Here is a 26776-nt window from a genome sequence, read left to right on the forward strand (position 1 = left end):
AATTTTTATTCCTTGCACGTAATAGAATCAATTTCATTTTTTTGTCTGGTACTGGGTAACGTTTTTTGTGGTGTGTGAATTTGAATCTGTTTTTCCTTTTTATTTCAAAAATATATGCTCTTAATTTTTGTAGTATTTTTTTAATGTATGCTTTTGTAATACATGTCTAACATTATTGCATTACGTTCATGATGTACCATTTACTTATCTCATGGACCCGAGAAAACCTTAGGGCCCGGTGCTGTACGCATTTGAATTACTGTACGTTGTAAAACGTCTTGTTTAAGAGTTGCCGACAATTTACACAAATGTACAATGTAAAAAAAAATGCGATAAGTACAAAAAGTTTAAAATAATAAGTAGGATGATGTGGGATAAAACATACAAAATATAAAAGATGATAAGATAAAAGAACTGAAAATTAATATTCACAATCGGCAAAGAAAGTGTAAAAACCGAGATAAGATCCAAGTTGGATAAGCTCAGGCAATGAAGGAAGTTCAGTGACAAGGCATACAGAGATAAAAATTGAGGGAAGGATTTATACATAATAGAAAACAGTACAGAGGAAAAGGTGCAAATGTATGTAATGGAACAAGAAAACGTATCAAGTGTAGTGTAAAGATAGGAACAGTCCCGCTTGACCTCTTCCATCCACGTAGCACCACGTGGACATGTGCATTTCAAGGCTGTCACTGACAAGATTCCCAGTTCATGACTTGCATTTCACGACAAATCAGTGCTGTTCTGCAGACTACTAATGATGGGCCATATTAATCAGATAATTTGCATTTCTTCTGGTGTTTAAATTATTTTTACAACCACCTGCGTATATAGGGCACTACGTATTATCGTACGAGCCACGTGGGATGCTTTTTACATCTTGTTATCCCTCTATTCTTGGCCAATTTGAACTTATTTCATAGGTTGGGAAAAAGTGACAATTTGTGTTTCATTAAAATAAGACTAATTTTGCGAGTTATCGTTGGAAGAAATACAAACGGATGAGAAATTGTCGGGTGAGACGAATGACAGAAATTCACTTCAATTAGTTCTTGACAGATTTAGCAATAATTGGGCTTGATATTTTTATAGAAGATTTAACCAACAGATACCACTCACATCCTGGCAAAATTACAGTAAAGAAAGTGGAATATTATGTACCACTTCACTTATGTTACTGAAACAATGAAATTAGATTTCAGGGTTTTCATTGTTCTCTTTGTTTTTGATATTATACTTTTATTTTTGATAATCCAGCAATCTCATTGAAAACAGTACTCGAGACAGAAAATGATAAATATTTATGTTATTTTACTTGTTTCTGTTCACATTTCTGAGCCTTTCTTTTTCTACTTCTTTCTGTTGTTTTCCCAAGATGGAATTTTAGTGGTGATCTCCAAGATTACACATTCGTGCAAAACATTTGATCTTACAACCAACTACAATAAGCCACCGAAATCAAGAAGAAATCTAAGACCGTCACAGACGCCTGTGCCTATACCAACATCAAATACTCATGAGATCCTTTCAAAAGCTATAGATAACATAGACAAAGCTTCCACTGCAAGCACTGAACTTGGGAAGGATAAGACAATAGACGACATGAAACACTGTAGCTCAGACGTGACCAAAACTTGGATATACATATGTAATTGCCCGCCTACCAAGGGCTATAATTTACAACAATTAATAATTTAAGATTGTAACAAAGCAGGCACTTTCCTATTAATGAAAGGATACACAAAAATTAAGTGCAAATATTACGAATTCGTGCAAAACTTTTGTTCCTACAAGAAATTACAATATGCCACCGAGATTAAGAACAAAACTCTGAATATCAAAGCGGTTATTCGCCATCTTCCAATTGATACTAACATTGAAAATCACAACAGCACTCAAAGAGAAAGATTACCCAATACTCTCCGTTTCACAAATGCGAACCCAGACTCGTGAAGGCGGGAAAGAGAAAGTCCCCATCCCACTATTCTTGATTACATTGAAGAATACTCTACAAGCTACCGGAATTTTCAAATAAGACATTGCTACATATAAAAGTTTGCATAGAACCAGTACAAGAAGAATTACTTGCTATGCTTCAAATGCCTAAGATTTGGACATTCGCAACCAGCTTTCCAAGCTCTGCCTCGGTGCGTTAAGTGCGCCGGCTCTCATTGGACATACCAATGCGAAAAGAAGACCAGAGACACACCAGCGAAATGTGTCAACTGTAAAGGCGTTCCTCCTGCTAATTATTCCGGATGTCCGCGAATACAACAAATTCTACAAGCAAATGGGAAAAGAACACCAGCAAGCACAATCTCACATTCATCCCCTCTTCAAGACACTACTGATACATCCGCTTCAAGACCTGAGCCTACAATATCACGCACTATAGCAGCTTCAATACCGAAGACATGCCCTGATGATAATTCATCCACTGAAAACATCATCCAAATTATTAAAGAGCGTCTGCAACTTTTGAAGGATTTAAACCTGACCAACAGAATACACACGCTAAGCACCTACATGCCAAAGCTGAAAGCTGCTCCAGATCTGCTCAGCAAATTCACCATTCTCATGGATTTCTTCTCTGAACCATTACCATGAAGTCAAGGAACCTTTTCAGCACTTCATTGCTTGTTATAAGATAGGCCAACATTTTTTCTTGTTTTACATTGTATCGTTCTGTAATTTTATATTGTACCGAGCCAACATCAATAAATAAATAAATCATGTTATCCATCTCGAAATGCAACTACAAATAAATACATACCCATGGCTCAAGAAAAGACGTTACCGTTTGCGGACTGCCCATCTTCAGACGGGAATGAAATTGCACTTAAAAATTATATTTCTGATTATTTACTATTCTATTACAGACTAATATTGTGTGGATTTATTTATTTATTTATTTATTTATTTATTGAACAAGTTCCCAGATACAGCATAACTTTGCCATTTTACACAGGGACATGCTAACAAAAGAAAGAAAAAAACAAAACAAGACAACAATAACAACAACATAGAAAAATGAGTGTAAAAGTAAAACTATTCTGTGGGATTAGCAACAAGAAAAAGAAACATTATAATTATTGCGTGAGATCTGTGCGTGATCATCAAGTTATGATTCTGACATGTGGTAATTGCATCATACATATTGGTAATTCGATTATTCTTCTTAAGTCCCTTCATTTCAACAAAACTGAAAGAAAGAAACAATGTAATGGTCTACGGAGATTGCTAGATATTCCTGAGTAAAGTTTAATTGATAATTTGGGTACCGGTACACACATCATGAGACCAAATATCACACTGTACACATTTAACAAAATAGTCTCTATTTCTTACTACGTACATGCACGAACACTCACTAAAATAATTCGGAGGTTCTTGGGCGGGAATATCCCTGTGCTACTGAGAACTCCCATCCATAGATACGTCTCATCTCAAACCTAAAGACCGCTGGCTATGAGAAAAGGAAAAAAAAATCTTTAAGTTTTACGTCCCACGTATATGCCGACTTAGCTAACGGTCATGATGAGAAATGAATGAAATGGTGGGATGAAGAAAGTGGAAGGAAACGAGGGAAACCCGAGGAAGCCCACGCAAACGGTGTTCGTCCACCACAAAATTCACTTGGCACGAGTTGAAATCGAACCAGGGACCTAAGCACCAGAGGTGAACACTCGACCACTGAGCCACCTCGGTCCCCATGAGAAAAGGAGTAACTCTATGTTGTCGCCTACAAGTTTTTCTTTGTTTGTAAATATATACTTTAAAATACAAAAATTTGAACAGGCATAGACTAGGGTTCGTCCTTGATCAATTTTCTTGAACTTATTATTCTTGTTATTGATACGGTTGTTAAGTGTTCAATTTGTCTAACACACTACTTGTGGAATTTTCTTAAATAAATAAACAAATAAATAATATAGATGTAACAAAAAGTACCTTTTATGTTCGAATTTTCGTTTTGATAGGCGAAGGAAATTTTCATTACTATCGTGATAAATTTTCGTTACTACATCTAAAAATCATTATAATTAATAACTAAGAAGTGACTCACCAAGGTGTATTGCAGCTGTGAGTTAACGTCATATATCTTACGCCTAGTTGGTAAAACATCCGAAGAACTGCTAAGCTGTTACCTATGGAGTGACCACCTTCAATTCCGATCAAACTCGCGATTCTCCCGGACCTGTGAACATCCTCTATACCTAAATGAAAATGAAACAAAAAATACGTAATTAACAATTCAAATAACACATTGTGAAGAAATGGAAGAAAAAAGTGTTCATTAGAAGTCCTATACGAATTACTTCTAGTAAGAAATCCATCTTTTAGACACTATAGCATGCTTGGAGAACTGAAATTTCATTGGAAGGAGACCTCAAGCCGTCATCGAACAACGTGTAAATAAATTGGCTTAATGTTGTCTCAGCCGCTTTTCCTGGTTGAAATTAAAATGTAATCATATAATCTTCATACAACTTTGTTTCATCTTAATTTACAGCATACGATTTCTTGGTAAATAAAAGCACAGAAATGTATGGTTCATAATTACGTCTGCCAAGTTAAAAAAAAGCGAAAGCATAGTGAATTGTTTTTAACTCATACACTGTACTCTCAAGAAGTTAAATATTCGTAATTAGGTATTGAACGAATTAACTATTATACGTACACTGAAAAAAACATTATTTGTACATCTATGAACAGAAGTTCGTTCCCCGTCGTATGAAATCGTACCAGTTGGCGACGAGTGAGCTTGAACATTTCACAAAAACGTGTTAAACTTAACAATATCTATGACAGCAAGATTAGCTTTTAAATGTGGATTTTTTACCCAAAATTTATATAACAAAAGTGTTTCATTGAAAAGAAACAAACTTTTGGTCGTGTTAATACAGCATCATTAAATAAATACTATTAAATAGACTACCCAGATCATTTTGAAAGCCTCTGAACTCAAGCTTGTAGAAACAAATGTTAAAATTAATTTTCTTTATTACTTTTAGAGGTATCTTGCATTCTCATGATAGAGCTCCTTCGTAGCTAAGCGGTTACAGTTCGCGCTTTTCACGAGGGAGACCCGGGTTAGATTCCCGTCGGGCCCATATTACGCTCAAGGTCCACGCCTCATACAACTTCGCTGCTGAAAGGGATTCTATACATCAAATCAAACAAAAAGCGTTCACATAATAAAGATAACAATTTGACTATTTGGAATGATGGGGAACAACAACATGACATGGGATTTGAAACATATCAGGTCTGTAAAAAATATTCAGCCTTTTGGATACGAGATAGCATCAGGGTCCCAAATCTCAGAGTATATATCACAGCGGGTCAGACGTAACGTTATTTGCCAGCTACAGTAAAAACTAGTAGATGTGCAAAACATGAGTTTTCATTAATAAGACGTAATATATTGCATCGTGAAGATGAGCTAACGTTCCACAAAACTTTCCTATATTTTATAATTTCATTTCGACAAAGGAATAAATGCTGTACAGGTACGTGAAGAAATTTGTACTGTTTAAAGAGCAAAATACGTTATCAAAGCCAACAGCCAAAAGACAGTTCAATCGCTTTCCTTCCGTAAATCTACGTTATCGAAACCCACAGCCAAAAGATAGTTCAATCGCTTTCATTCCCTAAATCTATGTTATCAAAACGAACAGCCAAAAGATAGTTCAATCGCTTTCGTTCCGTAAATCTACGTTATCAAAACGAACAGCAAAAAGATAGTTCAATCGCTTTCGTTCCGTAAATCTACGATATCAAAACCAACAGCCAAAAGATAGTTCAATCGCTTTCGTTCCGTAAATCTACGTTATCGAAACCAACAACCAAAAGATAGTTCAATCACTTTCGTTCCGTAAATCTTGATGTCCAAAATGCCTCCTCGTAGTAGACAACCCATCAGAAAAAAAGAGGGCGATATTCAGGAAAAATCGAGTAAGACCAGCATATAACCAGTCATGCTATCCCCAATGGCCCAATCATTCAACACCAGTGTTCAACTATTTGGAGAAAACTTCCTACAAAGAGAAACTCGACGTTTGGGTCCTTTATGATCTGATTCGAAAACATTTTCTCCATCGAATTTCCATATGTGAATGTCTACTGAAATGTAACAAACTCGAGCCATTTCTGAGGCGGTTAATCACGATGTTAATCCTACAGCAACAATGTGCGAAAAAGATCATGGAAGAAACGAGAAGATGATCCACACTAGTGGCAAAGCCCACACTGACACTCAGGAAAGTTACGTTGGGATTGGAAAAGCATCGTACATCTACGACCTGCTGCTGCCAGGAAGAACAATGCACTCGGCTCTGTACTATCGACAATTATCACGAATGCATTTAGTAATTCAAAAGAAATGGCTGGAACTGGTCAACGGAAAAAGTGTTGTATACTATAAGATGACAACCCCAGACCTCAGACATCTTTAACGGCAAATTAGAAATTTTGGGAATTTGACTGGAAGATTTCAATATATCAACCGTATAGCTCGAACCTGACACCGTCAGACTAAATATTTGGTTCGCTGTCTGCAGAATTCTCTGAAGAGTGTCAAATTAGTTTTAAAAGAGTTCTGTGGAAACCATGTATCACAATTCTTGGACCAGAAACCACAAAAGTTTTATGGCGACAGGTTTATGGTATTTCCAGAATGTATTAGAAAGTCACAGAACAAAATGGTGATATGTGGTTTCTAGTATTATTCTCAAATAACAATAAATGCATTCTCGAATTCCACCTCCAAAGGCCCAATTCTGTTTACACAATCTGATATAGACAGTAGCCAGAAATTTAACAGAGAGTGCGTGTGCTTGTCATTAAGTCATTTGATGGACAACATATGCTAATATCACCGCAAGATTTAGATCTAATTCAAGATAATGCATCATAAAGTTGTCCGTTAGCAAAAATTGGACTTGGCAAATAGATGTGGGCGTGTTCAAGTGTTCAAGTGTGCCCTTGCGCTTTGTTTATGATCACGGCGAGTTGTCTTGATTTAAAATCAATAGATTATTCTACATCATATGGCATCAAATTAATTCAAGGCTTTTAAACTCGGTTGTTAATATGAGTTCCAGTTATTATGGGTATTAAAAGGTTTTACAACCAACCTTTTTCTTTCCGAAGTCCCAATGACGGATATTAAGATTTCTTAACAACTAATATGACAACTCGTAATAAATTCGATCGAATCCAAAGTGCAAGCCCAAACAATAAACAGGAAAGGACGTACAGCATAGTTACTATCCATTTTCATCAAACAATTTAGTTGAATTAAGACAATTTACGTTGCAATCAAATCGTCAAAATATACTATTACAAAATTAAATTGCATTATCTTCATAATTTGCTAGTGTAAATTAAGCTTCCCTTAAATCGCCACAACATACCTGGTGTCAAGAATTCTTTCCTTGATTACAAACATTCATAAGGCATAAAATATAACACATAGAGAAATGTTTTTTTTCTATCTTGAATTGCATTTTAACATATTCAAGTTTTTGTGTACTTATTGCTATTTTGTTTGTACGGGGTCCAGTGACGTAACAACTGCGGAATCTGACACCATGAGCTGGAACACGTACTGAAACCAGGAGAAAGCCAAATGTGTCCCCTAGCATAATGAGACACAGTCACCAAAAACAGTCCAGAGACAATTCCAGACAACCATAGATAACCACCAAATGTTAAAAGTATCAAGATGTTATGTGAGAACTTGAAGAAAACAGGCAGTGTCAGTGATCTCCATAGAACAGGCAGGTCTGCACCTAGTGTCCAGACCATTCAGGACAGTGAGAGAGGTCTTCGTGAGAAGTCCTAAGAGGTCAGTTCGCAGAGCCTCACGTGAGTTGGCAGGTTCCTAAGACATCATTACACCACATCCTACATAAACATTTCCGCGCGTACAGAGTCCATTTCGTTCAGTCCCTACAATCAGCGGATTACATTGCTCGCTATGATTTTGCAGTTGTCATGCTGTCTGAGATTGAGGAAGGTGTGGACTGTCTGAAACGTGTCATTTTCTAGAATGAGACCACATTTTATTTGAATAGTGTTGTCAACCTACACAATTCTGGGGTCCGGAGGTCCGAGAATACCTATACTGTGTTTGAGAACGTCAAACACAGCCCTAAACTGAACGTGTGATGACGTCTTATATAAACACAATAAAATCATAGCACCTTTTTTTTCTTCAGTGAAAAGACGATCACAACCAATATCTATTTTGATATATTGCAGTTATTTGTTGTACCACAGATTCAGAACATCCATACTTAATTTTCCAACAAGATAGGTAATTTTCCAACCTCATTCGGGTTAGATGTTCTTGCCTATTTGGACACAACATTTTCGGGAAGATGAATCGGGCGTGGTCACATAAACTGGCCTCCGCGATTACCGGATTTACAACCTCTGAATTTCTTCCTTTGGGGTTATGCCAAGAATTAGGTTTACTAAATAACAATGAACAACATTGCAGCATTACTGAAGTCATAATATACATCTTCGTTATAACTTCTATCTTGACAAGCACATGACTGGAATTGGAATATCATCTGGATATCCTTTGGGCAACGAAAGGATCCCACGTATAAATTTATTAATTGTGTACACAAACACTTGAATATGTTACATGCAATCAGGCACGTAGCCAGGATTTCGTAATAGGGGAGTCCGTGACATGAAATACTATGGTTACACACCAGATGCTCAATCAATCTAAACTATTTTACTGGCAACATACCCATATTAGTTTGTTAGGACAATAAAATGAGGATATGTTAATATTTTAATATCAAATTATAAAGAAATCTCGAGTAAAAGAAAATTTTTTAAAATATTGAAAAAGACACAGTCTTCCGAGGTCATTCGAACTCGGTTCTTGTTGTCTTCTTCCTTCTTCTTTTTCTTGTCTTTGTTTAATGCCGTCAAAGATAGCAATGAGATATCTTTCGGCGGTAAACACATCCTATAAAGTAAATTAGTGTTGCCGCGAAATTGAAAATTACTTTAACAAGTGTAACTGGAATTTATGTTGCGAGGCTCTGGTGATTGTGGGCATTTCTTAGGTTCTACGTGAGAATCTATCTGATAGAACAGGTTTATCGATTGTCATTTATAGTCCATAGGATTAGCATGGAGCTAAATGGAATTCGGGACGGTCCGTTCAAATAATATCAATTTTTAGATTGAACCCCTTCCATTTCCGAGCTCTTCCGTGGCTAAGCGGTTAGCGTACTCGCCTTTGGCGCGGGAGACCCGGGTTCAATTCCCGGTGGGAGCTCATGCGGTTCGGATTCCAAGTTAATCAGTAGGTCCACGTCTCATATAGCCTCGCTGCTGAACGGGACGTTAAACTCAAAATCAACTCAACCCTTCCATTTTCTACACACAAAGTTGCTCATAATAAAGAGTAACCAAACGTTTGCTGTAGTTTTATACTTTTAACGCTGATTCTTTTTTTCTCATTTCTTTTTGTTTCATCCTTCCTAAATTTTTTCATATATGGTCTCGAACGGGGGGACGGGGTGGCCGGAACCCCCGGACTCACCCCTTGGCTACGTGACTGAGGCAATTCAAGATATAAATAGACAATTTGTTTATGTGTCATGTTTTATGACTTAGGCTATGAATGTTTATAATTAAGATCCTGCGAAATGCTGTATTACTATAGATTAAATTGTACTTACTTCATCACTACATCTTACTATAAATTACATTGTACTTAAATAATAACAAAGACTAAATTACACTTAAGTCATCATTATATGCTACTTTAGATTATGCTGTACTTAAATCGTCAGAATATATTACAATAGTAGATCAAGCACCGATACATCAAAATAAGTATGAGTGCAAGGAACATACTAAACAATTTCTGTCCTGCATGGATCAAAATAGTTTGTGGTAACTAAAAGATATGCATTCCTAGCATGAGTAAGTATATTCAGTTTATTGGCTGACTTAACATGCGTTCACCCAAATATTAATGCCTAAAGTTAAATATGGCTACGGTCTTTATCTTATTTCAAGTAATCGAAGAGAAACAATACATTTTTTTAATTGGCAATTAATTTGTCACAATTACAATCATAAAATAACAGATGCAGTGTATTACGCTACACAATGATTTTACATTTCAAGACTATTCTTAGACGTTATTTAACATGTTGTGCCACTGCCATCTATTGACAGTGAAAGTACTTACGAGCGATACACATTAGGGTGATAGCTAAAAATTAAGAGTTAACTTGATTCACAAAACTAACAGTGAGACAATCTCCTTTTATAATAAGGATTCCGCTTGACATGGAATAAATACTTGTGAATTTAGTATAAGTAATTACAGTCTTATTTACATTTTACATTTAATAGTGAGGAAGCTAACCGGCAGCGAAAACAAAAGTACAAATCCTAGGCTGTAAACCAAGATTCATTCAAGTATGGCGTAAATAGAAAGATAATGTATTTTCACTCCAGAACGTAAATTTTGCAGCTCCATTCTACCTTAAATTGTTGGAATTTTGCTTTGTATAGCATAGGTGCTGAAAAGAACGCGAAACGTTAAAAAAAAGTCAATGGTGTAGCCACGGAGGGCCTCATCGGGGCTAGGCCTCCCCAAACGTTTTCCTGGACCCCCAAATAACCTGCTTTTAAAACATCATTGTAAGATTACCTCGCTTCAGTCATTACAAAAGAAACTGTATATATAATTAGTAATTTACGATAAAATAGTATGGAAAAATACCATTTGACCATACTGACAGGGCCGTAATTTGTGGGGGGCAGGAGAGGCAACTGCTCCCCCAGGGAAGCTCCCTGCCGTTCGAAGAGCCCAGTTTAAGACAAAAATGTTCTTACTCCATATACGATACGAACATGAAATTATAAATGAAGCATCGAACAGGTTCACTACATTACATAAACAAAACAGCACACAAAAGGCAAATAAATCAAATATGAGTCGTGGACTCATTTCAGTAAAAAATATCTATTATTATGGCCCCTAGAAATAATATTTATTCGTATGGCTTTGAGATTGGTCAATATTGTCCCATTAATTAATTTGTCATATACAGAACGGGTCCAGGGGCATGCTGAAGGGCCCACAGGCTCTGGGGGCACAAAGAGTGAGACAAAGATGAAAAGAAATGGCCTATTTTTGAATTTTGCGGGAGAACGCAAAACAATTTTGCATACGGGGCCCAATTATTAATGCTTGACCCTCCAAAAAAAATCGAAGTTACGACACTGCATACCGATAAAAAATAACATAATATTTCTTCGCTATACCGATCAGAAAATAGTATGGTACTATATATATATATATATATATATATATATATATATATATATATATATATATTGTGACAGCAGATTACACAATTTACTGCGATTTATATTTGACAGTTTGAAGACAAACGTTTTAACAATTTACTATAAATACTACCTTATAAAACATTGGTACTAAACTAGGGAGTGCGGTGGTTCAATAGTAGAGCGTTCAGCTCCGGTGCTTGAGGTCCCTGGTTCGATCCCAGCTCGCGCCGTGAGGACTTTGTGGTGAACAAACACCGTGCTCGTAGGTTTTCTCGAAATTCTCCTGTTTCCAACCAGTTTCTTCATTCCACAATTTCATTCATTTCTCATCATCACCGACTCCTTTAGCTTAACCGGCATAAGCGTGGGACATAAAACCGCAAGATTTTATTTCAATGGTACTAAACTAATTCCTAAATACATTATATTTTTTTATAGTCTGTAACTAGTGTTTTGAAAAACATGTCTTTTATCAGATGGAAAATTTGGTGAAAAACAATGTTTTTATTGAGTTTGGATTTCATTTGCTTTTTAAAATGCTACTTGGTGTAAAACAGGAAGTGAGATATAGCTGTTAATAAAATAATTATGTTTTTTTTAAAAAAGTCACGAATAATAAGCAAACATTCTTGTCAGAAAATCTTAAGGAAATTAAGTGCAATTTCAAAGAAAATCAGTCTTATGTAGATAGGTTCTGTGTACAAGGGCTTAAATTGAAACAGTTATGCACAAAGGTATAACCATTGGCCCGGGACAGTAGTAAACATAATAAAAACTACCTGGAATATAATTTATGGCCAAAAGCAAAATAAATAAATAAATAAATAAATAATAATTGTAATATAATAATAATAATAATAATAATAATAATAATAATAATAATAATAATAATAATAATAATAATAAGCTAAAACTTTTTTTTTTTTAATTTTCTGGAAGGAAAACAATATTTTCCAGTTGTATCAGGCCTCAAAAACACTAGCTGCAACACATTTTTTTGGCTTTGGACATTGTAGCTGGTCCCTCGTTAAAAACAACGGGCCTCTCCTCCATAAACCTGCTGTCTACACTCTTGAAAAAAGTATAGCTATTACTACTTGCAGAGAAAGAAAATTTTCCCTATAGTTTGCGTCAGCCAAACTGGCGGATGGTGTCAACCAATGATTGCGCAGTGTGATGTTGCCAAACTTCCGGTGAGAAAGTCAGATTCCAGCGGGCGCATAATGCATGTATCAAAAGGTACTTGTTTCATTACCAACATCCAGTATATTATAACAATACAAAACTTTAACACTTATATTATTGTTAATGCATGTATCTTATTAATAATACAATTTTCCGTTACAAATATGGTATGAATACTATATTTTGGTTTGTTGTAATGATCACTAGATAGTTGCCTAAGTACGTCGTTTATAAACCCGTTCACATCCATCCAAGGCTCGAACTTTGAACAATGCAAACCGAAGGCTAATGAACTAATATTTGTTTCCCACTATAGGTAAACAGTAACATGTGGTGTTTTGAGTAAAACGGGGTCAGGAAAGCAATTACAACTTGATCAAATACATGCAAAAATAAATAAATTCAACATGCTACGTGGTCATGAATTAGACTTCGACCACCATATATTTCATAGATTTGAAACGGATTAAGGGTTCATTTAACATGATGAAGAAATAATAACAACAGTAAATGTACGAGTTATAAACAGAAGCAGAAACTGTCTGGAGCATTGGGAAGAAATTTTAAGAGACATAAGAGAAAATAAACTGTAAGGAAAAACAGAAACTACAAAAATGCTATATAAGTGATGTTGAATATTATAAAAAAAAAAAAAGGGTGAATGCTCCATCTAGATTAAATTAGCTGAGGATCGTGGTCCTAAGAAGCATTTCCAGTTTATGGCAAATCACCTTTCAACAATGGCAGAATACGCTTATGAAGGTGGTGACATATACTTAGGTATAATCAGCGGCACCATTTAAGGAGAGTGGGAGGGAGCAATTACCACTCCATCCGAGTATGAGAAACACATGTTTATTAATAAATTGTATATTAATAAAAAAAATGAAGCTCGTGTCGGTGAAGAATCGTGCTCCCCCTCCATTCCTTATAAAATATGAAATGATGATATGTATAGGCCTAGGGAACGCAATGCTGACGTAAGTTAATACTTTTTATTTCAAGTGTGCCCTCAGAAAATATGTGAAACATATTTCGACCACATCCTCACCAACCCTTTTACAGAGGAAACCTTTCCTTTGCTTTGGGGGAATTTGCTATTCAAGTCGTTTAGTCTTGAGAAGCTAAGATCGTAGGATACTTAGAATGGCTAACGAGACAGTGCACAGGGAAGTTCGTGAATTCATTCATCGTGACAACATTTTCGCATTCAACAATTAAAGGTGCTCTGCCGCAGCAACTTGTGCCTCCTCTTTCAAGGAAGGCATGGAAAGAAACGACAGCAGCGCCTGCAGGGGCACACTTGAAATACAAGGGCTCTAGCCTACGCCGGAATACAACAATGAAAAACGTATTATTACCATATGATTTAACTAATTACTAATCATGAACATACTCTACAACTACTTGTTAGTATTACTAAGATCAGTAAGTATGACCACGCTGTGAGTCTTATATTTTGAGAATATATCTTAAAGCTTTCTAAATATAGAATATTTATATAAGAATTTATGAGGAGACTTGATTTAATTTTCCCGAAATTCTGGTTGACAGTTACTACAAATTTTTATTCATCATTAGTACAAATAAATTTAATATATTGTTATCAAAATAAAGGTAAGTAAGATATAACTTGAACATGTACAGAAATATTGTTTTAAAAAATACCGCCCTTGTTTATTAGTGTCATCTCGTGATGATACAAATTACATATACCTAACACGATCCTCTTTTAGACCACAAATTCTCGGATGACAGCTCGAAGAAAATATTGTCTGTAACAATCCTTCTTACTTTCGTATCCTAGAATTGTAAGAAGAGAAACAACTTTTCTGTATTTGTCTTGTTGTTGGTATTTAATGTGTATTTAATTGGTTTCTTTTTTCAAGTATTCTAATTAAATCTCAGACTGAAAAAGGGTTATTTACTGTATTCTGTTTAGATTGAATTAAGACCTGAGACAACTTGGAAGTAGTTTCTTTCCCTTTTAATCTAAGATGTCACGACGATTACGTTTTAAGACTTTTCTTAAGAATGAATAATTAACCTTTGTATAAGTCTTAAAGGATCTTAGCTTTTGTAGCTATGACTAGGCAGTACGTCTACTAAACTCTGTCGCAACAAGGAATTAGAGAAAGTGAAACTGTAGTAAAAAAAATTCGTATCGCAGTAGAAAACATCAAAACATTATCTCTTATATAATTTCACCAAGAACATGAAGTAATTCTTATCACATGTTTTCATTTTCTAGCTTGCAATTTATTCTTTGATTTGGAATCTTACTTTAACTTCTCTATGCCCACCAGGGACTTAAATCGTAGACTCTCACGTTGGAGGCCCTGGTGACTCCCCTAATTACCACTGAGTCATGATTGATACATCATTGGGAAGCTTATTGGAATACAGATTCCAGTGAGGTAACATTTGTGCAATTCCCGCCGTATTCGTAGAATAACAATAAGAAGGAACAATAAGTCTTTAGTTTAGCTTGTAGACCAGAAAGAATGAAGTGTAATGAATTCGTTTTATGTAGGGAATATTCTCAAAAAATGTTATATATAGAAGAAAGAATCATTGAATTTGACATTGGTCCCCACCCCATTATAGTACCACGTTATATGCACATCATGTTTGCTGCACACATCATATACAACAAGAATTGTGTTCTTGATCAATTCTGTAACAATATATTTTTTTAAAAATGGAACCGTCCAGCAAATCATTGTAATTTACGCAAAAAAAAAAAAAAAAAAAAAAAAAACAGAAAAAATGACCAACTTTCTCCCCTCTTCCCCTATAAGCATCAAGTATTACTATGTAGTATGCTACTTAATTGCTTGACATACCAATTTGTACGAGTGTACCCCCAAAAAACCTGACAAAAAAAAGAACATGAACTTTACCCTCTCCCTCCGCTGTTGTATCCGTCACATACATAACCTGCATATCGGCGAACAGCTTCATCCTTCAGGAATACATTGATATCAAAATGGTCTTCCTACCTTAGTTATCGACTGAGATATTCAAGTTTAAAGTCTTAACGGAGCAGTTTCGTCAACGGATGTTGAAAGCAAGGATGTTAAAAAAAATATAGGTTCTGCCCTTATGTATCTTCATCCTACTAACTCAATTAAGCTAAAGAAAACAACCGAGCATCGGTACGTCTGATTGGCTATTCTCCCGTCTCCGCCATGAATGTTGGCTCAAACTCTGCGATCTTATTGGGCGGAGCGAACGGAGTGGGGGTGGCGAAACTGTGACATATGGCTTCATGATTTTGTTGTATAGACAGATTCTTTATTTTATAACAGCCTTGGTTTCAAGGTTAAACTGTTTTTCCCATTTCTCATACAATCTCGGTGTTGGAAAGGGACGCTAAACTCTAATCATCCGATCCAATATCTAATTAACTATTTATAATATTCATTAATAATTGTTTATTTACCTATACATATTTCTGGTCATTGTTGGCATCTATGACCTTAAGCTCGTCACGCATGAGGGTTGATGTCTTTCGGCGATTATCCGGGGTAGAAGGGAAGGAAGAAAGGAAAGAGAATGGAAGGAAACGATTAAAACATGAATACTAAAGCAAACGCGAAAACTATAGGCGAGTTGCGCGCGCAACAAAAAGTGGGTGGAGAGAGCAACAGCCTACTAGCAACCTACGCACTTGCCACATTTACATTTGTCTTGCTCAGTCACTGTTAAGGCTTCATGTTTCGCGCGCGTGTTGAAGATTGGTTACAGCAGAACGCAGGCATTGAGCTGTGGCTAGGTAAAAGACTGTCGTCTGGTTACTCCTGCAACAGGAGGGGAAGGAGGTGGCACATGACAAGGGAGAATTGACAACAGCGAGCTGTAAGGTGCGCGCGCAACCCGCCTATATTTTTGGTGTTTGCTTTAGGTACCATTCCAGCATTTGCCTCTATGAATGCGGACAACTCAGGAAAAAAAACTCTTACTCCTTTTCGACTCAGTATCCCAACAAGGAATCGAATCCGGAACTACTCGCACCAGAGATGAGAGCATTAGCGACTACGCTACGCAGTACCACATCAATATTTGTTAATGATAACATTGTTGTAATGTCCGATTTCAAAGGAAATATAACACACACAGTACACGAAAGGAAGAAATTTAATATTTTTCTAATTGGCATTGTAAAAGTTAAGTTGTATAAACTCTTGTTTCGTTATGAGGGCACGGTGGCTCAGTGGTAGAGCATTTATATCTGATGCGTGGTGTTTCTGGTTCGATCCCCAGCCAGTGGACAACATCGTGTTCGTGAGTTTTCTCGGTTACTCCGTTTCCTCCCACTTTATCTTTCAACCAATTCTTCTATCTTCATTCACTTCCCTTAATCATCGTCTGCGTGGCCTCATAGGCATATTCGTGGGACGTTGAACTGACAGATTTCAATTCATTTCATTTTCTTTTCTCGTTATGTCATTATGACATTTGTCCTGTAATATACTGTAAATCTTACGAAGTCTAAAAATCTACAATGCTATTATGATGTCATTACGTACGAGTTAGCTATATTGAATTGTTCCACAAAAATGCACTTGTAGAAACCCCTCGTGGCTATATTGTTTATCGTACGCACCTTCAACGCAGGTAGCGTTGTCTATGAGAACAGAAATTTCTCACCCGGTGGCGTCATTTCAGATTTTTTGTCAGAGAATGTAAGCTTGTCCACAGACATAAACTTTGAAGGTATTTTTGATAGTATATTAGTACGTATATTATATCTTCTAAAAAACATGTGTTTCTTAAACCCATTGGGGACTTCCTCAAATGACACACTTGTCCTCATCTCGTCTTGATTCTTGTCTCGAAAGCGAGTTTTTAAAATTCTAATCTTAGATTTCAAACAACTGTTTTAAGTGCTACACTATTCATAGTACAAAAACTATAAATTCGTAATGATATTGTACGACTACAATGATGAAGATTTACCAACGTTTAAAGACGTCATTACGCAATTTATTCCAATGATACATACGATTTAAATGTTGTCCTTGATACACTTCGTGAACCTCTCGTGACGTCAAAGGACTCTGTAGATTTTGAGATGAGACAACAAGAGCTTTTAGAGGATCGAGAACAAGAGGACAGAGAATTCTTTGAGGATCGAGACGAGATGAGGGTTGTCCAAATTTAACGAGACGAGACTTTATTTCTCATCTTGTCTCGTCTCGTGGACAACAGTAAACACAGAAAATGTAGATTCCATTTCCCATGAGAGCTTCTTTGGTTTCAGTCTCACATTCAGCTGTAGGTCAACGTTTCATATATCCTTGGAATTCTCCCTGCTGATCTGTGGCCCTAGGATAACAAGAACTGTGATAGATTAATTACAAGTTAACAGGATGGTAACACTGCTGTTTACATTTTAGTTACAAAAATTGGCCATCTGCACTCGTTTGCTGGTTGGAATATACGTAATAATTTTGAATGTAGAAGTATGCTCTTCTGCAGTTTTTTGTTTGTTTGTTTGTTTTCACTGTTCAAGATCAACCCTTGTGTACGAAATTCTATCAGTAAAAGATACATTCAAAAAACTCGATGCTCCTAATTCTGGCTCCTGTTAGTTTCAACATTGGAAAAGGTTAATAAATAAAAATCTGGTTGTTGTAAAAGGTATATATATATATATTCCTCATTCGAAGGAAAAGGACACAGTATAAACTATACCTTGCTGGACTGCCAAATTATAACACTTTGCCTGTTCAATATGTTTTATTATTTTTACTACAGTTCAATCTATAGTCTTGAATCCTCTAGTAACGAACAAATTGACTCACAAACACAATTTCCGAACACATTTTGATTCGATTCGCGAACACCGTATCGGCGCATAGACGTACGCACGTGGATTTGATGTCTTATTCTCGGCCCGCTAACATCAATAGTTCTGTTCAAGTTTCCGGTCTATGCACATTGTTCTCATTGCGTTGTTCTTAATACTTATTTTTGTATTTGTTTTTGTGTCTTTTATTATGGTTTCTCCTGTCATATACCTGTGTCAGCAACTATCAACCACTCCAGTAACGTTATACTACTGTATGTACATTTTATATTACTGTATATTTTTGCCAGAAGCAACTCTATAAATAATTCAGAAAACAATGCAGACCCTCCCTGATTACAAATATTAATTGCATGGAAACTGTTAATGCCAGCGAATAACGGTTTGCGGCATCTTGAAGAGCAAATCAAATAGTTTTTTGGTTGTTGATTGTTAATTGTTGTTATTTGTCTCGTTATTTGTATATATATTGTTGTTGTTATCTGTAATAAAATGTATATGAATTTTTGTTATCTCTTGCCGGTGTTCATGAACAAAGATGACAACAACACAAAAGAGAGTGCAGTGTGTGGTGTGGTTGGCTGAGAAAAGGGACCGTGCAAAGGAACTTCAGACGAAAGTACCAACGTGAACCACCAGACATCAAGACCATTAAAACATGGTTTTAGAAGTTTTTAGTTACGGGGAGTGTCAACCGACAGCGATGCATCGAACACGATGGACTCACTCCTTGGCCACCGTGATCTCCCGACATAACCCATATAGATTTATTCCCATGGAGCTATATCTAAGATAGAGTCTACACTACTCACAAGATTGAAGAAGCCATCAACTCGATCACACATCACAGGGCGAGAGATTGAATATGGACTGAACATTCTGAGAACTACTAACGGGGCCCATATAGAAATGCATATATAGATTTAAAAAAAAAAAAAAAAACTGTTTGAGTTGTTCTTCAAGATGCCGCAAACCGTTTTCTCTGGCACTGATAGTTTCCACGCAATAATATTTGTAATCAGGGACATTTCATGTGGACAGCCTGAATTTCTGGCATGGGCGATCGGATTAATTGTAATTGCATTAGTATCAACTGTAAAAACCAGGCCCGTATCCACGGGGGCTAGGTAGCCGGGATGCCCCTAAAAGTTTCACGCTAGGCTTGCAAATGAACTATAATATGGTTAGATCGGGGCTCCCTACATTTTTAGGCTGGCTACGAGTCTGGTAAAAAACAATTTTGGTTCAGGAACAACGTTACGGAAGAGATAAAATTCTTATCGAGTTACTGCTGTATTTTGAAAACCTTATCAAACTATTTTCAATAATCATTATTGTAATAGTGCAACATTGCGTAGGTAGGATATAACACTTACAAGAATAACACAGAGCTCTCTCGTGGCTAAGCGGTTAGCGTACGCGCCTTTGGCGGGGAGACCCGGGTTCGATTCCCGGCGGGAACTCATATGGTTCGGATTCCACGTTAATCAGTAGGTCCACGTCTCATATAGCCTCGCTGCTGAACGGGACGCTAAACTAAAATCAACTCAACTCAAGAATAACACATAGCAGTTCTGTAAGGTTGTGATAAGATTTAAAACAGTATTTGGAGTAAATTTAAGTTTTCTGATCATTTGTATAACGTAAAGATTTTCTTTATTGCAAAGTTTTTTCAAAAATCCAATACATTTCAAAAGAGCGACCCACACAACATCCTACCCAAAACACACGATCCGAAATTGTTAATGAAGTTAGAAGTATTGTATTGTATACCAGGGTCTCCCAACCTGGGGGGCTGAACCCCTAGAGGATTGCGAAGAGAAGTAAAAAGAAAACAATTGTAATCAGGACCTAGTAACGGTCAAATATTTTTAAAACTATTTTTTTTTAATTTTCTCTTTTGATAGATCTATTTATATATTCATACTAATTCTTAAATACAGCTGACAAGCTTAAACTATCAAAGATTTTTTTTTTAAAAAAAAAAGAAAGAAAAGTGGAATGAAAGAGGGGTCAAAGTGATGAAACACTGCATATTGAAATACAAGATAAACTTAAATACAACATAAACTGCATGGTAAATAATAATAATATGTGTGTCTGTTTGTGTAACAGCTTTTGGTTGTTCAGTTTTCCACATAGAAAGCAATCCCGTACGCGATATCTTAGGTACGTTTCCCGTTATACCTATGTCTAAGAATGCCTTGCCTATATGCAACACACAATGCATCACGAATGTGCAGACTTACATAACATCATAGGATAAACATCAGGGAAAAGAATAAGGATACCTTTTCCCTGTCTTGTAACCGTGGTTCTGAAATACGAGTAAGATTCAGCAACAATGGGCGCTTACTCCTTTTATGGATGTTCTGAATTAAGAACAGGCAACAACAAATTCTTGTAGCTAGTTTAAAATAATAGGAACTGGATTAAACTGCGCCTGGGTTCCACGAACTTGAATTTCCAAAATAATTTTTAGCAATAAATACCTTGGATTTTAAGGTAAAATGTGAACAAATAATAATGTTTTATTATTACTGTATTTGAGAAAGTGTATAAATTAATAACATTAAACATATAAAAATCTATATGTTTCAAAAAAAAATCCCTAAAGAGTACGAAATTGGCAGTGAAAATCAATCGCATACAAAATTGCGTGAATTACGTTTCCCTACATCTTTGGTTAACGAACTGAACAACAAAGTGAATGGGTAGTCCGAGTATTGAGAAACGTAATCGAAATCACGAACACACATAATTAACCTAAAATCTTTAAGTTTTACGTTCCACGATTATGCCGGCTAGGTTAAAGGAGACGGTGTTGATGAGAAATGAATGATGAAATGGTGGAATGAAGAAAGTGGGAGGAAATGGGAGAACTTCAAGAAAACAGACACATACGGTGTTTGTCCACCTCAAAGTTCACTTCGCGCTGGTTCCGAATCAAGAACCTCAGGCGTCAGAGGTGAACGCACTACCACTAAGCCACCACGGTCCCCTCACACAATTAATGTGTTTTGGATTTGGATTTTATGGCGAAATTTATCAATCTTTTTTTTGTTTGTTTGTTTGTTTGCATTGCAAATTGTTCGAGTTTCGGGGAGCTCTGAATCCGTAGGCAATGTAGTAGTTGTGAGACATTCTTTTTTTTTTAACCCTGGTTGGGAGTAAATTTATGTTACTAATGCAGCACAATCCCCAGAATTTATCCTGTGGAATGTCATTACTCAAAATGCTTTAGGGTTCTCGTTGTGACGAAGAGATAAGTATAATAGCAATTACACTTTGTTTCCTGTTAATTGTGAACGGCACTAAACAACTATGTGTATTCTTCCGCTAATATGCAGCATAAAATTGGCAACGTTTTTCTAAAGTGATGTTCTTTCATTCTACAAATGTCAACACAGTTTTCTTTTTCTTCATGGGTAATTTCAGCGTGCTGCATAAAGTGTTGCAGCTATTCAAAGAAGAGCTTTCCATTGCTTTAACCATTATCAAAAGCACTTGCGCCGTACTAAGATCCCTCGGGGCCTCCTTTTTGGCAGTTGAGGCAATATCTGCTTTTGAGGGAAGATGAATAATAGATGAATGGACGATCCAGATGTGCTTAGTGTGCAATATGCTGATAGTTCTAGCGTAACGCCGTCTAATGGCTTTAATGTACCAAGTTATAGCGATGACTTCTTCTTTTCCTCTTTAGAAACTTAAAGTTTCTTCTTAGTATCAAAGAATGCTATGCATAGTACATGGAACAACTGAGTCTGTCTGTCAGTCTGTGGAGATACATCAGAATAAAAGAACAGTTATGGAAGTAGTAAGAAATGTTTATTCGATACGCATTCAACATCTAAACAATGAATTTAACCTCTCCCCTTATTCCTACGGTTTATGAGTAGTTAGAATTCCATTAATATGAGTTTGATAGCGAAAAACTACTAGGATGATGCTTTTGTGCTATAAGAGACTGTAATGTTAATACATGTGACTATCTATCCCTTGTTTCACGCAGTAACTTTTGCATGAAAGTGAATTTTCGCATGATGTTAGTACGTGCAACCATCTGTCCGTTGTTTCACACGGTAATTTTTGCACAAAAGTGAATTAACCTGTAATGTTAGTACATGCAAATATGTGTCCGTTGTTTCACACGGTAATTTTTGCACAAAAGTGAATTGTCCTGTAATGTTAGTACATCCAACCATGTATCCATTGTTTCACACTGTAATTTTTGCACGAAAGTGAATTGTCCTGCAGTGTTAGAACATGCAAAAATATGTGTCCGTTGTTTCACAGGGTAATTTCCCGGCGAAAGTGAATTGTCCTGCAATGTTAGTGCATACAAATATGTGTATGTAGTTTCACACGGTAATTTTTGCACGAGAGTGAATTGTCCTGCAATGTTATTACATACAAATATGTGTATGTTGTTTCACACGGTAATTTTTGCACGAGAGTGAATTGTCCTGTAATATTAATACATGCAACCATGTGTCCGTTGTTTCATACGGTAATTTTTACACGAAAGTAAATTGTCTTCTTATGTTAGTACATGCAACCATGTGTCCGTTGTTTCACGCGGTAATTTTTGCACCAAAGTGAATTGTCTTGTAATATTAGTACATGCAACCGTGTTTCCGTTGTTTCACGCGGTAATTTTTGCACCAAAGTGAATTGTCTTGTAATGTTAGTACATGCAAACATGTTTCCGTTGTTTCACGCGGTAATTATTGCACTAAAATGAATTTTTAAATCAGTTTTCCTTTAAAGAAAAATACACATCTCGAGCAATTATCTCGGCCGATTTTGTTAATGAAGTCAATCCGCCATCTTCCGGCATCAAAAGGCAGCAGCCGAAATATAATTCAGTCATTTTCATTCTGTAAATTTTGATGTCTGAAATGCTACTCTCAGCAGGGAAAAAATCACAGAAAAGTGCAGGACGTTCTGGCAAACTGGTGTGTAGGAATAACGATATTGCTAATGACCTAAATAACCATCACCAAACAGTGATAAACCCTTTTTAGAAAGAGGTTATAAAAGAAACTCAACATTTCAGTGTCACATAATCTGATACAAGAGTATCAGTCGATGAAATTTCTATATACGAATCTCTATTGAAAGGAGCGAATTCGAGCCATTTCTGAAGCGACTTGTTCACGAATGACGAAAAGTTGATACCCTACATCAATGTGCGAGAAAAGTAGCAGTGGAAGTGAAGAGAATCTCCACAGTCTATGGCAAAGACAATACTGCTGTTTAGGTATGATCATGCTGCGCGTTCGGTGGAATTGGAATGTTCTCGTGCATCACAAGCTGCTACCCCCGTGCAAAATTATAGACTCAAATCTGTAGTGTTGACACACAGCGCGAGCGAACCTAATAATTTAAAGGAAATGGCCAACAATGGTCAACGCAAAGAGTATACCACGCTGGTAACACCAGAACGTGTACATCTTTAACGAGCTATCGGAAGTCGAGAACATGGCTGGGAAGTTTTAATGCACCCATCGGATAATCTCCTGAACGTGGCATCGTTAGACTATAATTTGCTTCGGTTTCTGTGGAATTCTCTGAGCGATGTCAAGTTAGTTTCATACGTTGCCAGTAAAAAACTACATATCACATTTATTTTATCCACAAAAAAAATATAGCCACGGGATTATGATGTCGGAATAATAACAGATGGTTATCGAATAAAATAGTCATACATGGAATAGCCATACATGGCTTGGTAATGTTATTATTAAATGATTATAATTGCCTTCCCAATTTTGATCCTCAAATGCTCAATACGTTTTAGACAACCTCATATTACTAAATCCTAACTCACGAATACTCAATATTACTATTTTTTCTTCTACAATTGTCCCGCGTGGCGTAGTCGCTAACGTTCTCGACTTTGCCGCGAGCAGTAACGGGTTCGATTCCCGGTGGGAGCACTCGGTCAAAAAACTGTAAAATCTTTTTCAGGCTATAACGATATTGTGTAATCTTAAATATCATTTCTTGTATTTACGGGCAATATGTGCTATTGAAATATGCACAAGCTAGTTAGAAGAAGAAGAAGAAAATATGAAAAGAAGTATTAATTAATTATTTTCTGATATTATTATTGATATTATGTTAACATGGTAATCTGACGATAGGTCGTCATAGAAATTAGAAACATAATATATAACAGAAAATCCATCTTGTAGAATCAACATGTATGTTATTTAAAAGGTGTAAATGTTTAATTCATTACATGTTATAATAAAAAGGTAACGATATTGTGTATTTTACATGTAATCTTAAATATCATTTCTTGTATTTACGGGCAATATTTGCTATTGAAATATGCACAAGCTAGTTAGAAGAAAGAAGTAAAAATTAATTATTTTCTGATATTGTTTGTTATTGATATTTTGTTAACATAGTAATCTGACAATATGTGTTATTGGTCGTCATAGAAACGAGAAACATAATATATAACAGAAGATCCACCTTGTAGAATCAACATGTAGCCTATGTTATTTAAAAGGTGTAAATGTTTAATTCATTACGTGTTATAATAAAAAGGTAATATCAAGATGGTGTGTTCAAATGAATTTCAGAAAAAGGTAGTAGACTAGATTATATTTATTCGAACTGTGGGCTAAAGTGTAACATTGAATATACTAAATAAATATATTGGTTACAAGCCCTGTCATCCTGAGTGAGGTTTTCGTGGGTTTCCCTCATTCACACCAGGCAACGGTACAGCTCACAGATGACGAGAAGAACCCTAAAACAGGGTTAGCGGGAAAAGATCAACGACACGGTCAAGTCCATTTTCGGTTTTTGAGGTGTGGTCTATACTTAGATGTCGTCTGCTACTCCAGGTAATTTGTGTGCTATTCCGTGGTGTCATTTGAAACCCCCGTGCGAAAAGTGGGCGAGCCCATACCTACGTCACACTACTTCTGCTAGGGTTCTTCTCGTCATCTGTGAGATGTACCTAACATACAGGTCCAAGACCTCTTCCTCCCCTCCCTAATCCTTTGTTCTTTCCCTTTCCTCGGATAATGTGAACGCCGAGAGACATCATCCCTCCCTTATACGTGACGGGCTAACATGGACATAGATACTGAAAGCTCGAAAATCTAATCCCTAAGCTTCTGCGACAGACTGTCCCATACTTGTTACTGTGTTAAGTTGATTAATTAATTAATTAAATAATTGGGTTTTAATGAATCTTTTCAGCACTATTTTTTCATATATAAGAGGAGACTTTAGAGTGCAATAAGATACAGTATTCGCGTTCAAATTCAAGTTAAGCTCCTTCCGCAGAAATCAGTATTAAAGACGGAAATTACAAGAACAAAAACGTTAAAAAAAATGCATTTATTTCTACAGAAGTTATGATTTTACCACTTCAAAATGCATGATAAGAAACAAATGAAATATTCTATTTCTTAAGTAAACATTGAGAAATTATTTTATGTTATGACTCACAAGATTATACTGTTAATTAGAGTTTAGCATCCATTCCAGCACAAGCCTAATTAAGACGTGAACTGCACATTTAATTTGGGATCCAAAACATACGAGGTCATAACCGAAAATTGAACCCTGGTCTCTCGAGCAGTGTTCTTCAGAAAACTTCCCTCGACTCAGAAATTGTTCTCTTTGCTTTTCAAATTTTCACATGTTAGTTGAAAAAGAAATGAAATATTTAAGTTTTACGTCCCACGATTATGCCGGTTAGGCTAAAGGAGACGGTGATTATGAGAAATGAATGAAATGGTGGAATGAAGAAAGTGGGAGGAAACGGAAGAACCCGGAGAAAACCCGCCAGCACTGTGTTTGTCCACCCCAAAGTCCACACGCCGCGAGCTGGGATCGAGCCAGGGACCGCAAGCACCGCACCGGAGGTGAACGCTCTACCACTGAGCCACTGCGCCCCCGTAAGTTTGTTGAGTGTCCAATTCCTATGAAAGAAGTTACGTAATAAGATTAACTGAGCTGTATTAAAGGAAGTACCATTTTTATTCATTTGCTTTTTGCTTCTTTTTTTAAACTTCTTTTTCCTTCACTTTTTCACCAAAAAATATACACAAATACCGTACTACAGTGGGTGAAAATTGTGCCACTTTCAACACACACGCATACTATGGCAATTTTATTAGATTATTTTTGAAGAACGAAGAAAAATTTAAGTAGTTTTATTAGTTAATCAGTCAGCACGAGAATTTCCCTGGATTTTCGCATTTATCTAAAAGAAAAAAACCTTTTACTCATTTTGCTAAATTTACCTACGAAATTTTGAGATTAGGGAAATTTACTTTAAACTACGAACACTGCTCTCGCGTATGAGAGGGTAATAGAACAGTGAGATATTTAATACAGGACATAGTTCATATCTCATGATTTCGACATCATATTTGCATGTTTAAAATACAG

At 36.2% G+C, this 26776-nt stretch overlaps 1 protein-coding gene across 2 annotated transcripts in view; it reads right to left on the reverse strand.

The window, feature by feature from the left end:
* Nucleotides 1-26776, reverse strand: part of LOC145671283 (dipeptidase 1-like) — a 357577-nt gene that overhangs the window by 130981 nt on the left and 199820 nt on the right. For both annotated transcript variants that reach the window (XM_081740234.1, XM_081740243.1), the window contains one exon: nucleotides 4070-4220. In XM_081740234.1, the coding sequence (XP_081596360.1) occupies nucleotides 4070-4220 (151 nt within the window). The remainder of the gene's footprint in view (nucleotides 1-4069; nucleotides 4221-26776) is intronic.

Source organism: Thermobia domestica, chromosome 2 (genome assembly GCF_964235325.1).
Source record: "Thermobia domestica chromosome 2, izTheDome1.hap1.1, whole genome shotgun sequence".
NCBI classification, from domain to species: Eukaryota; Metazoa; Arthropoda; class Insecta; order Zygentoma; family Lepismatidae; genus Thermobia; species Thermobia domestica.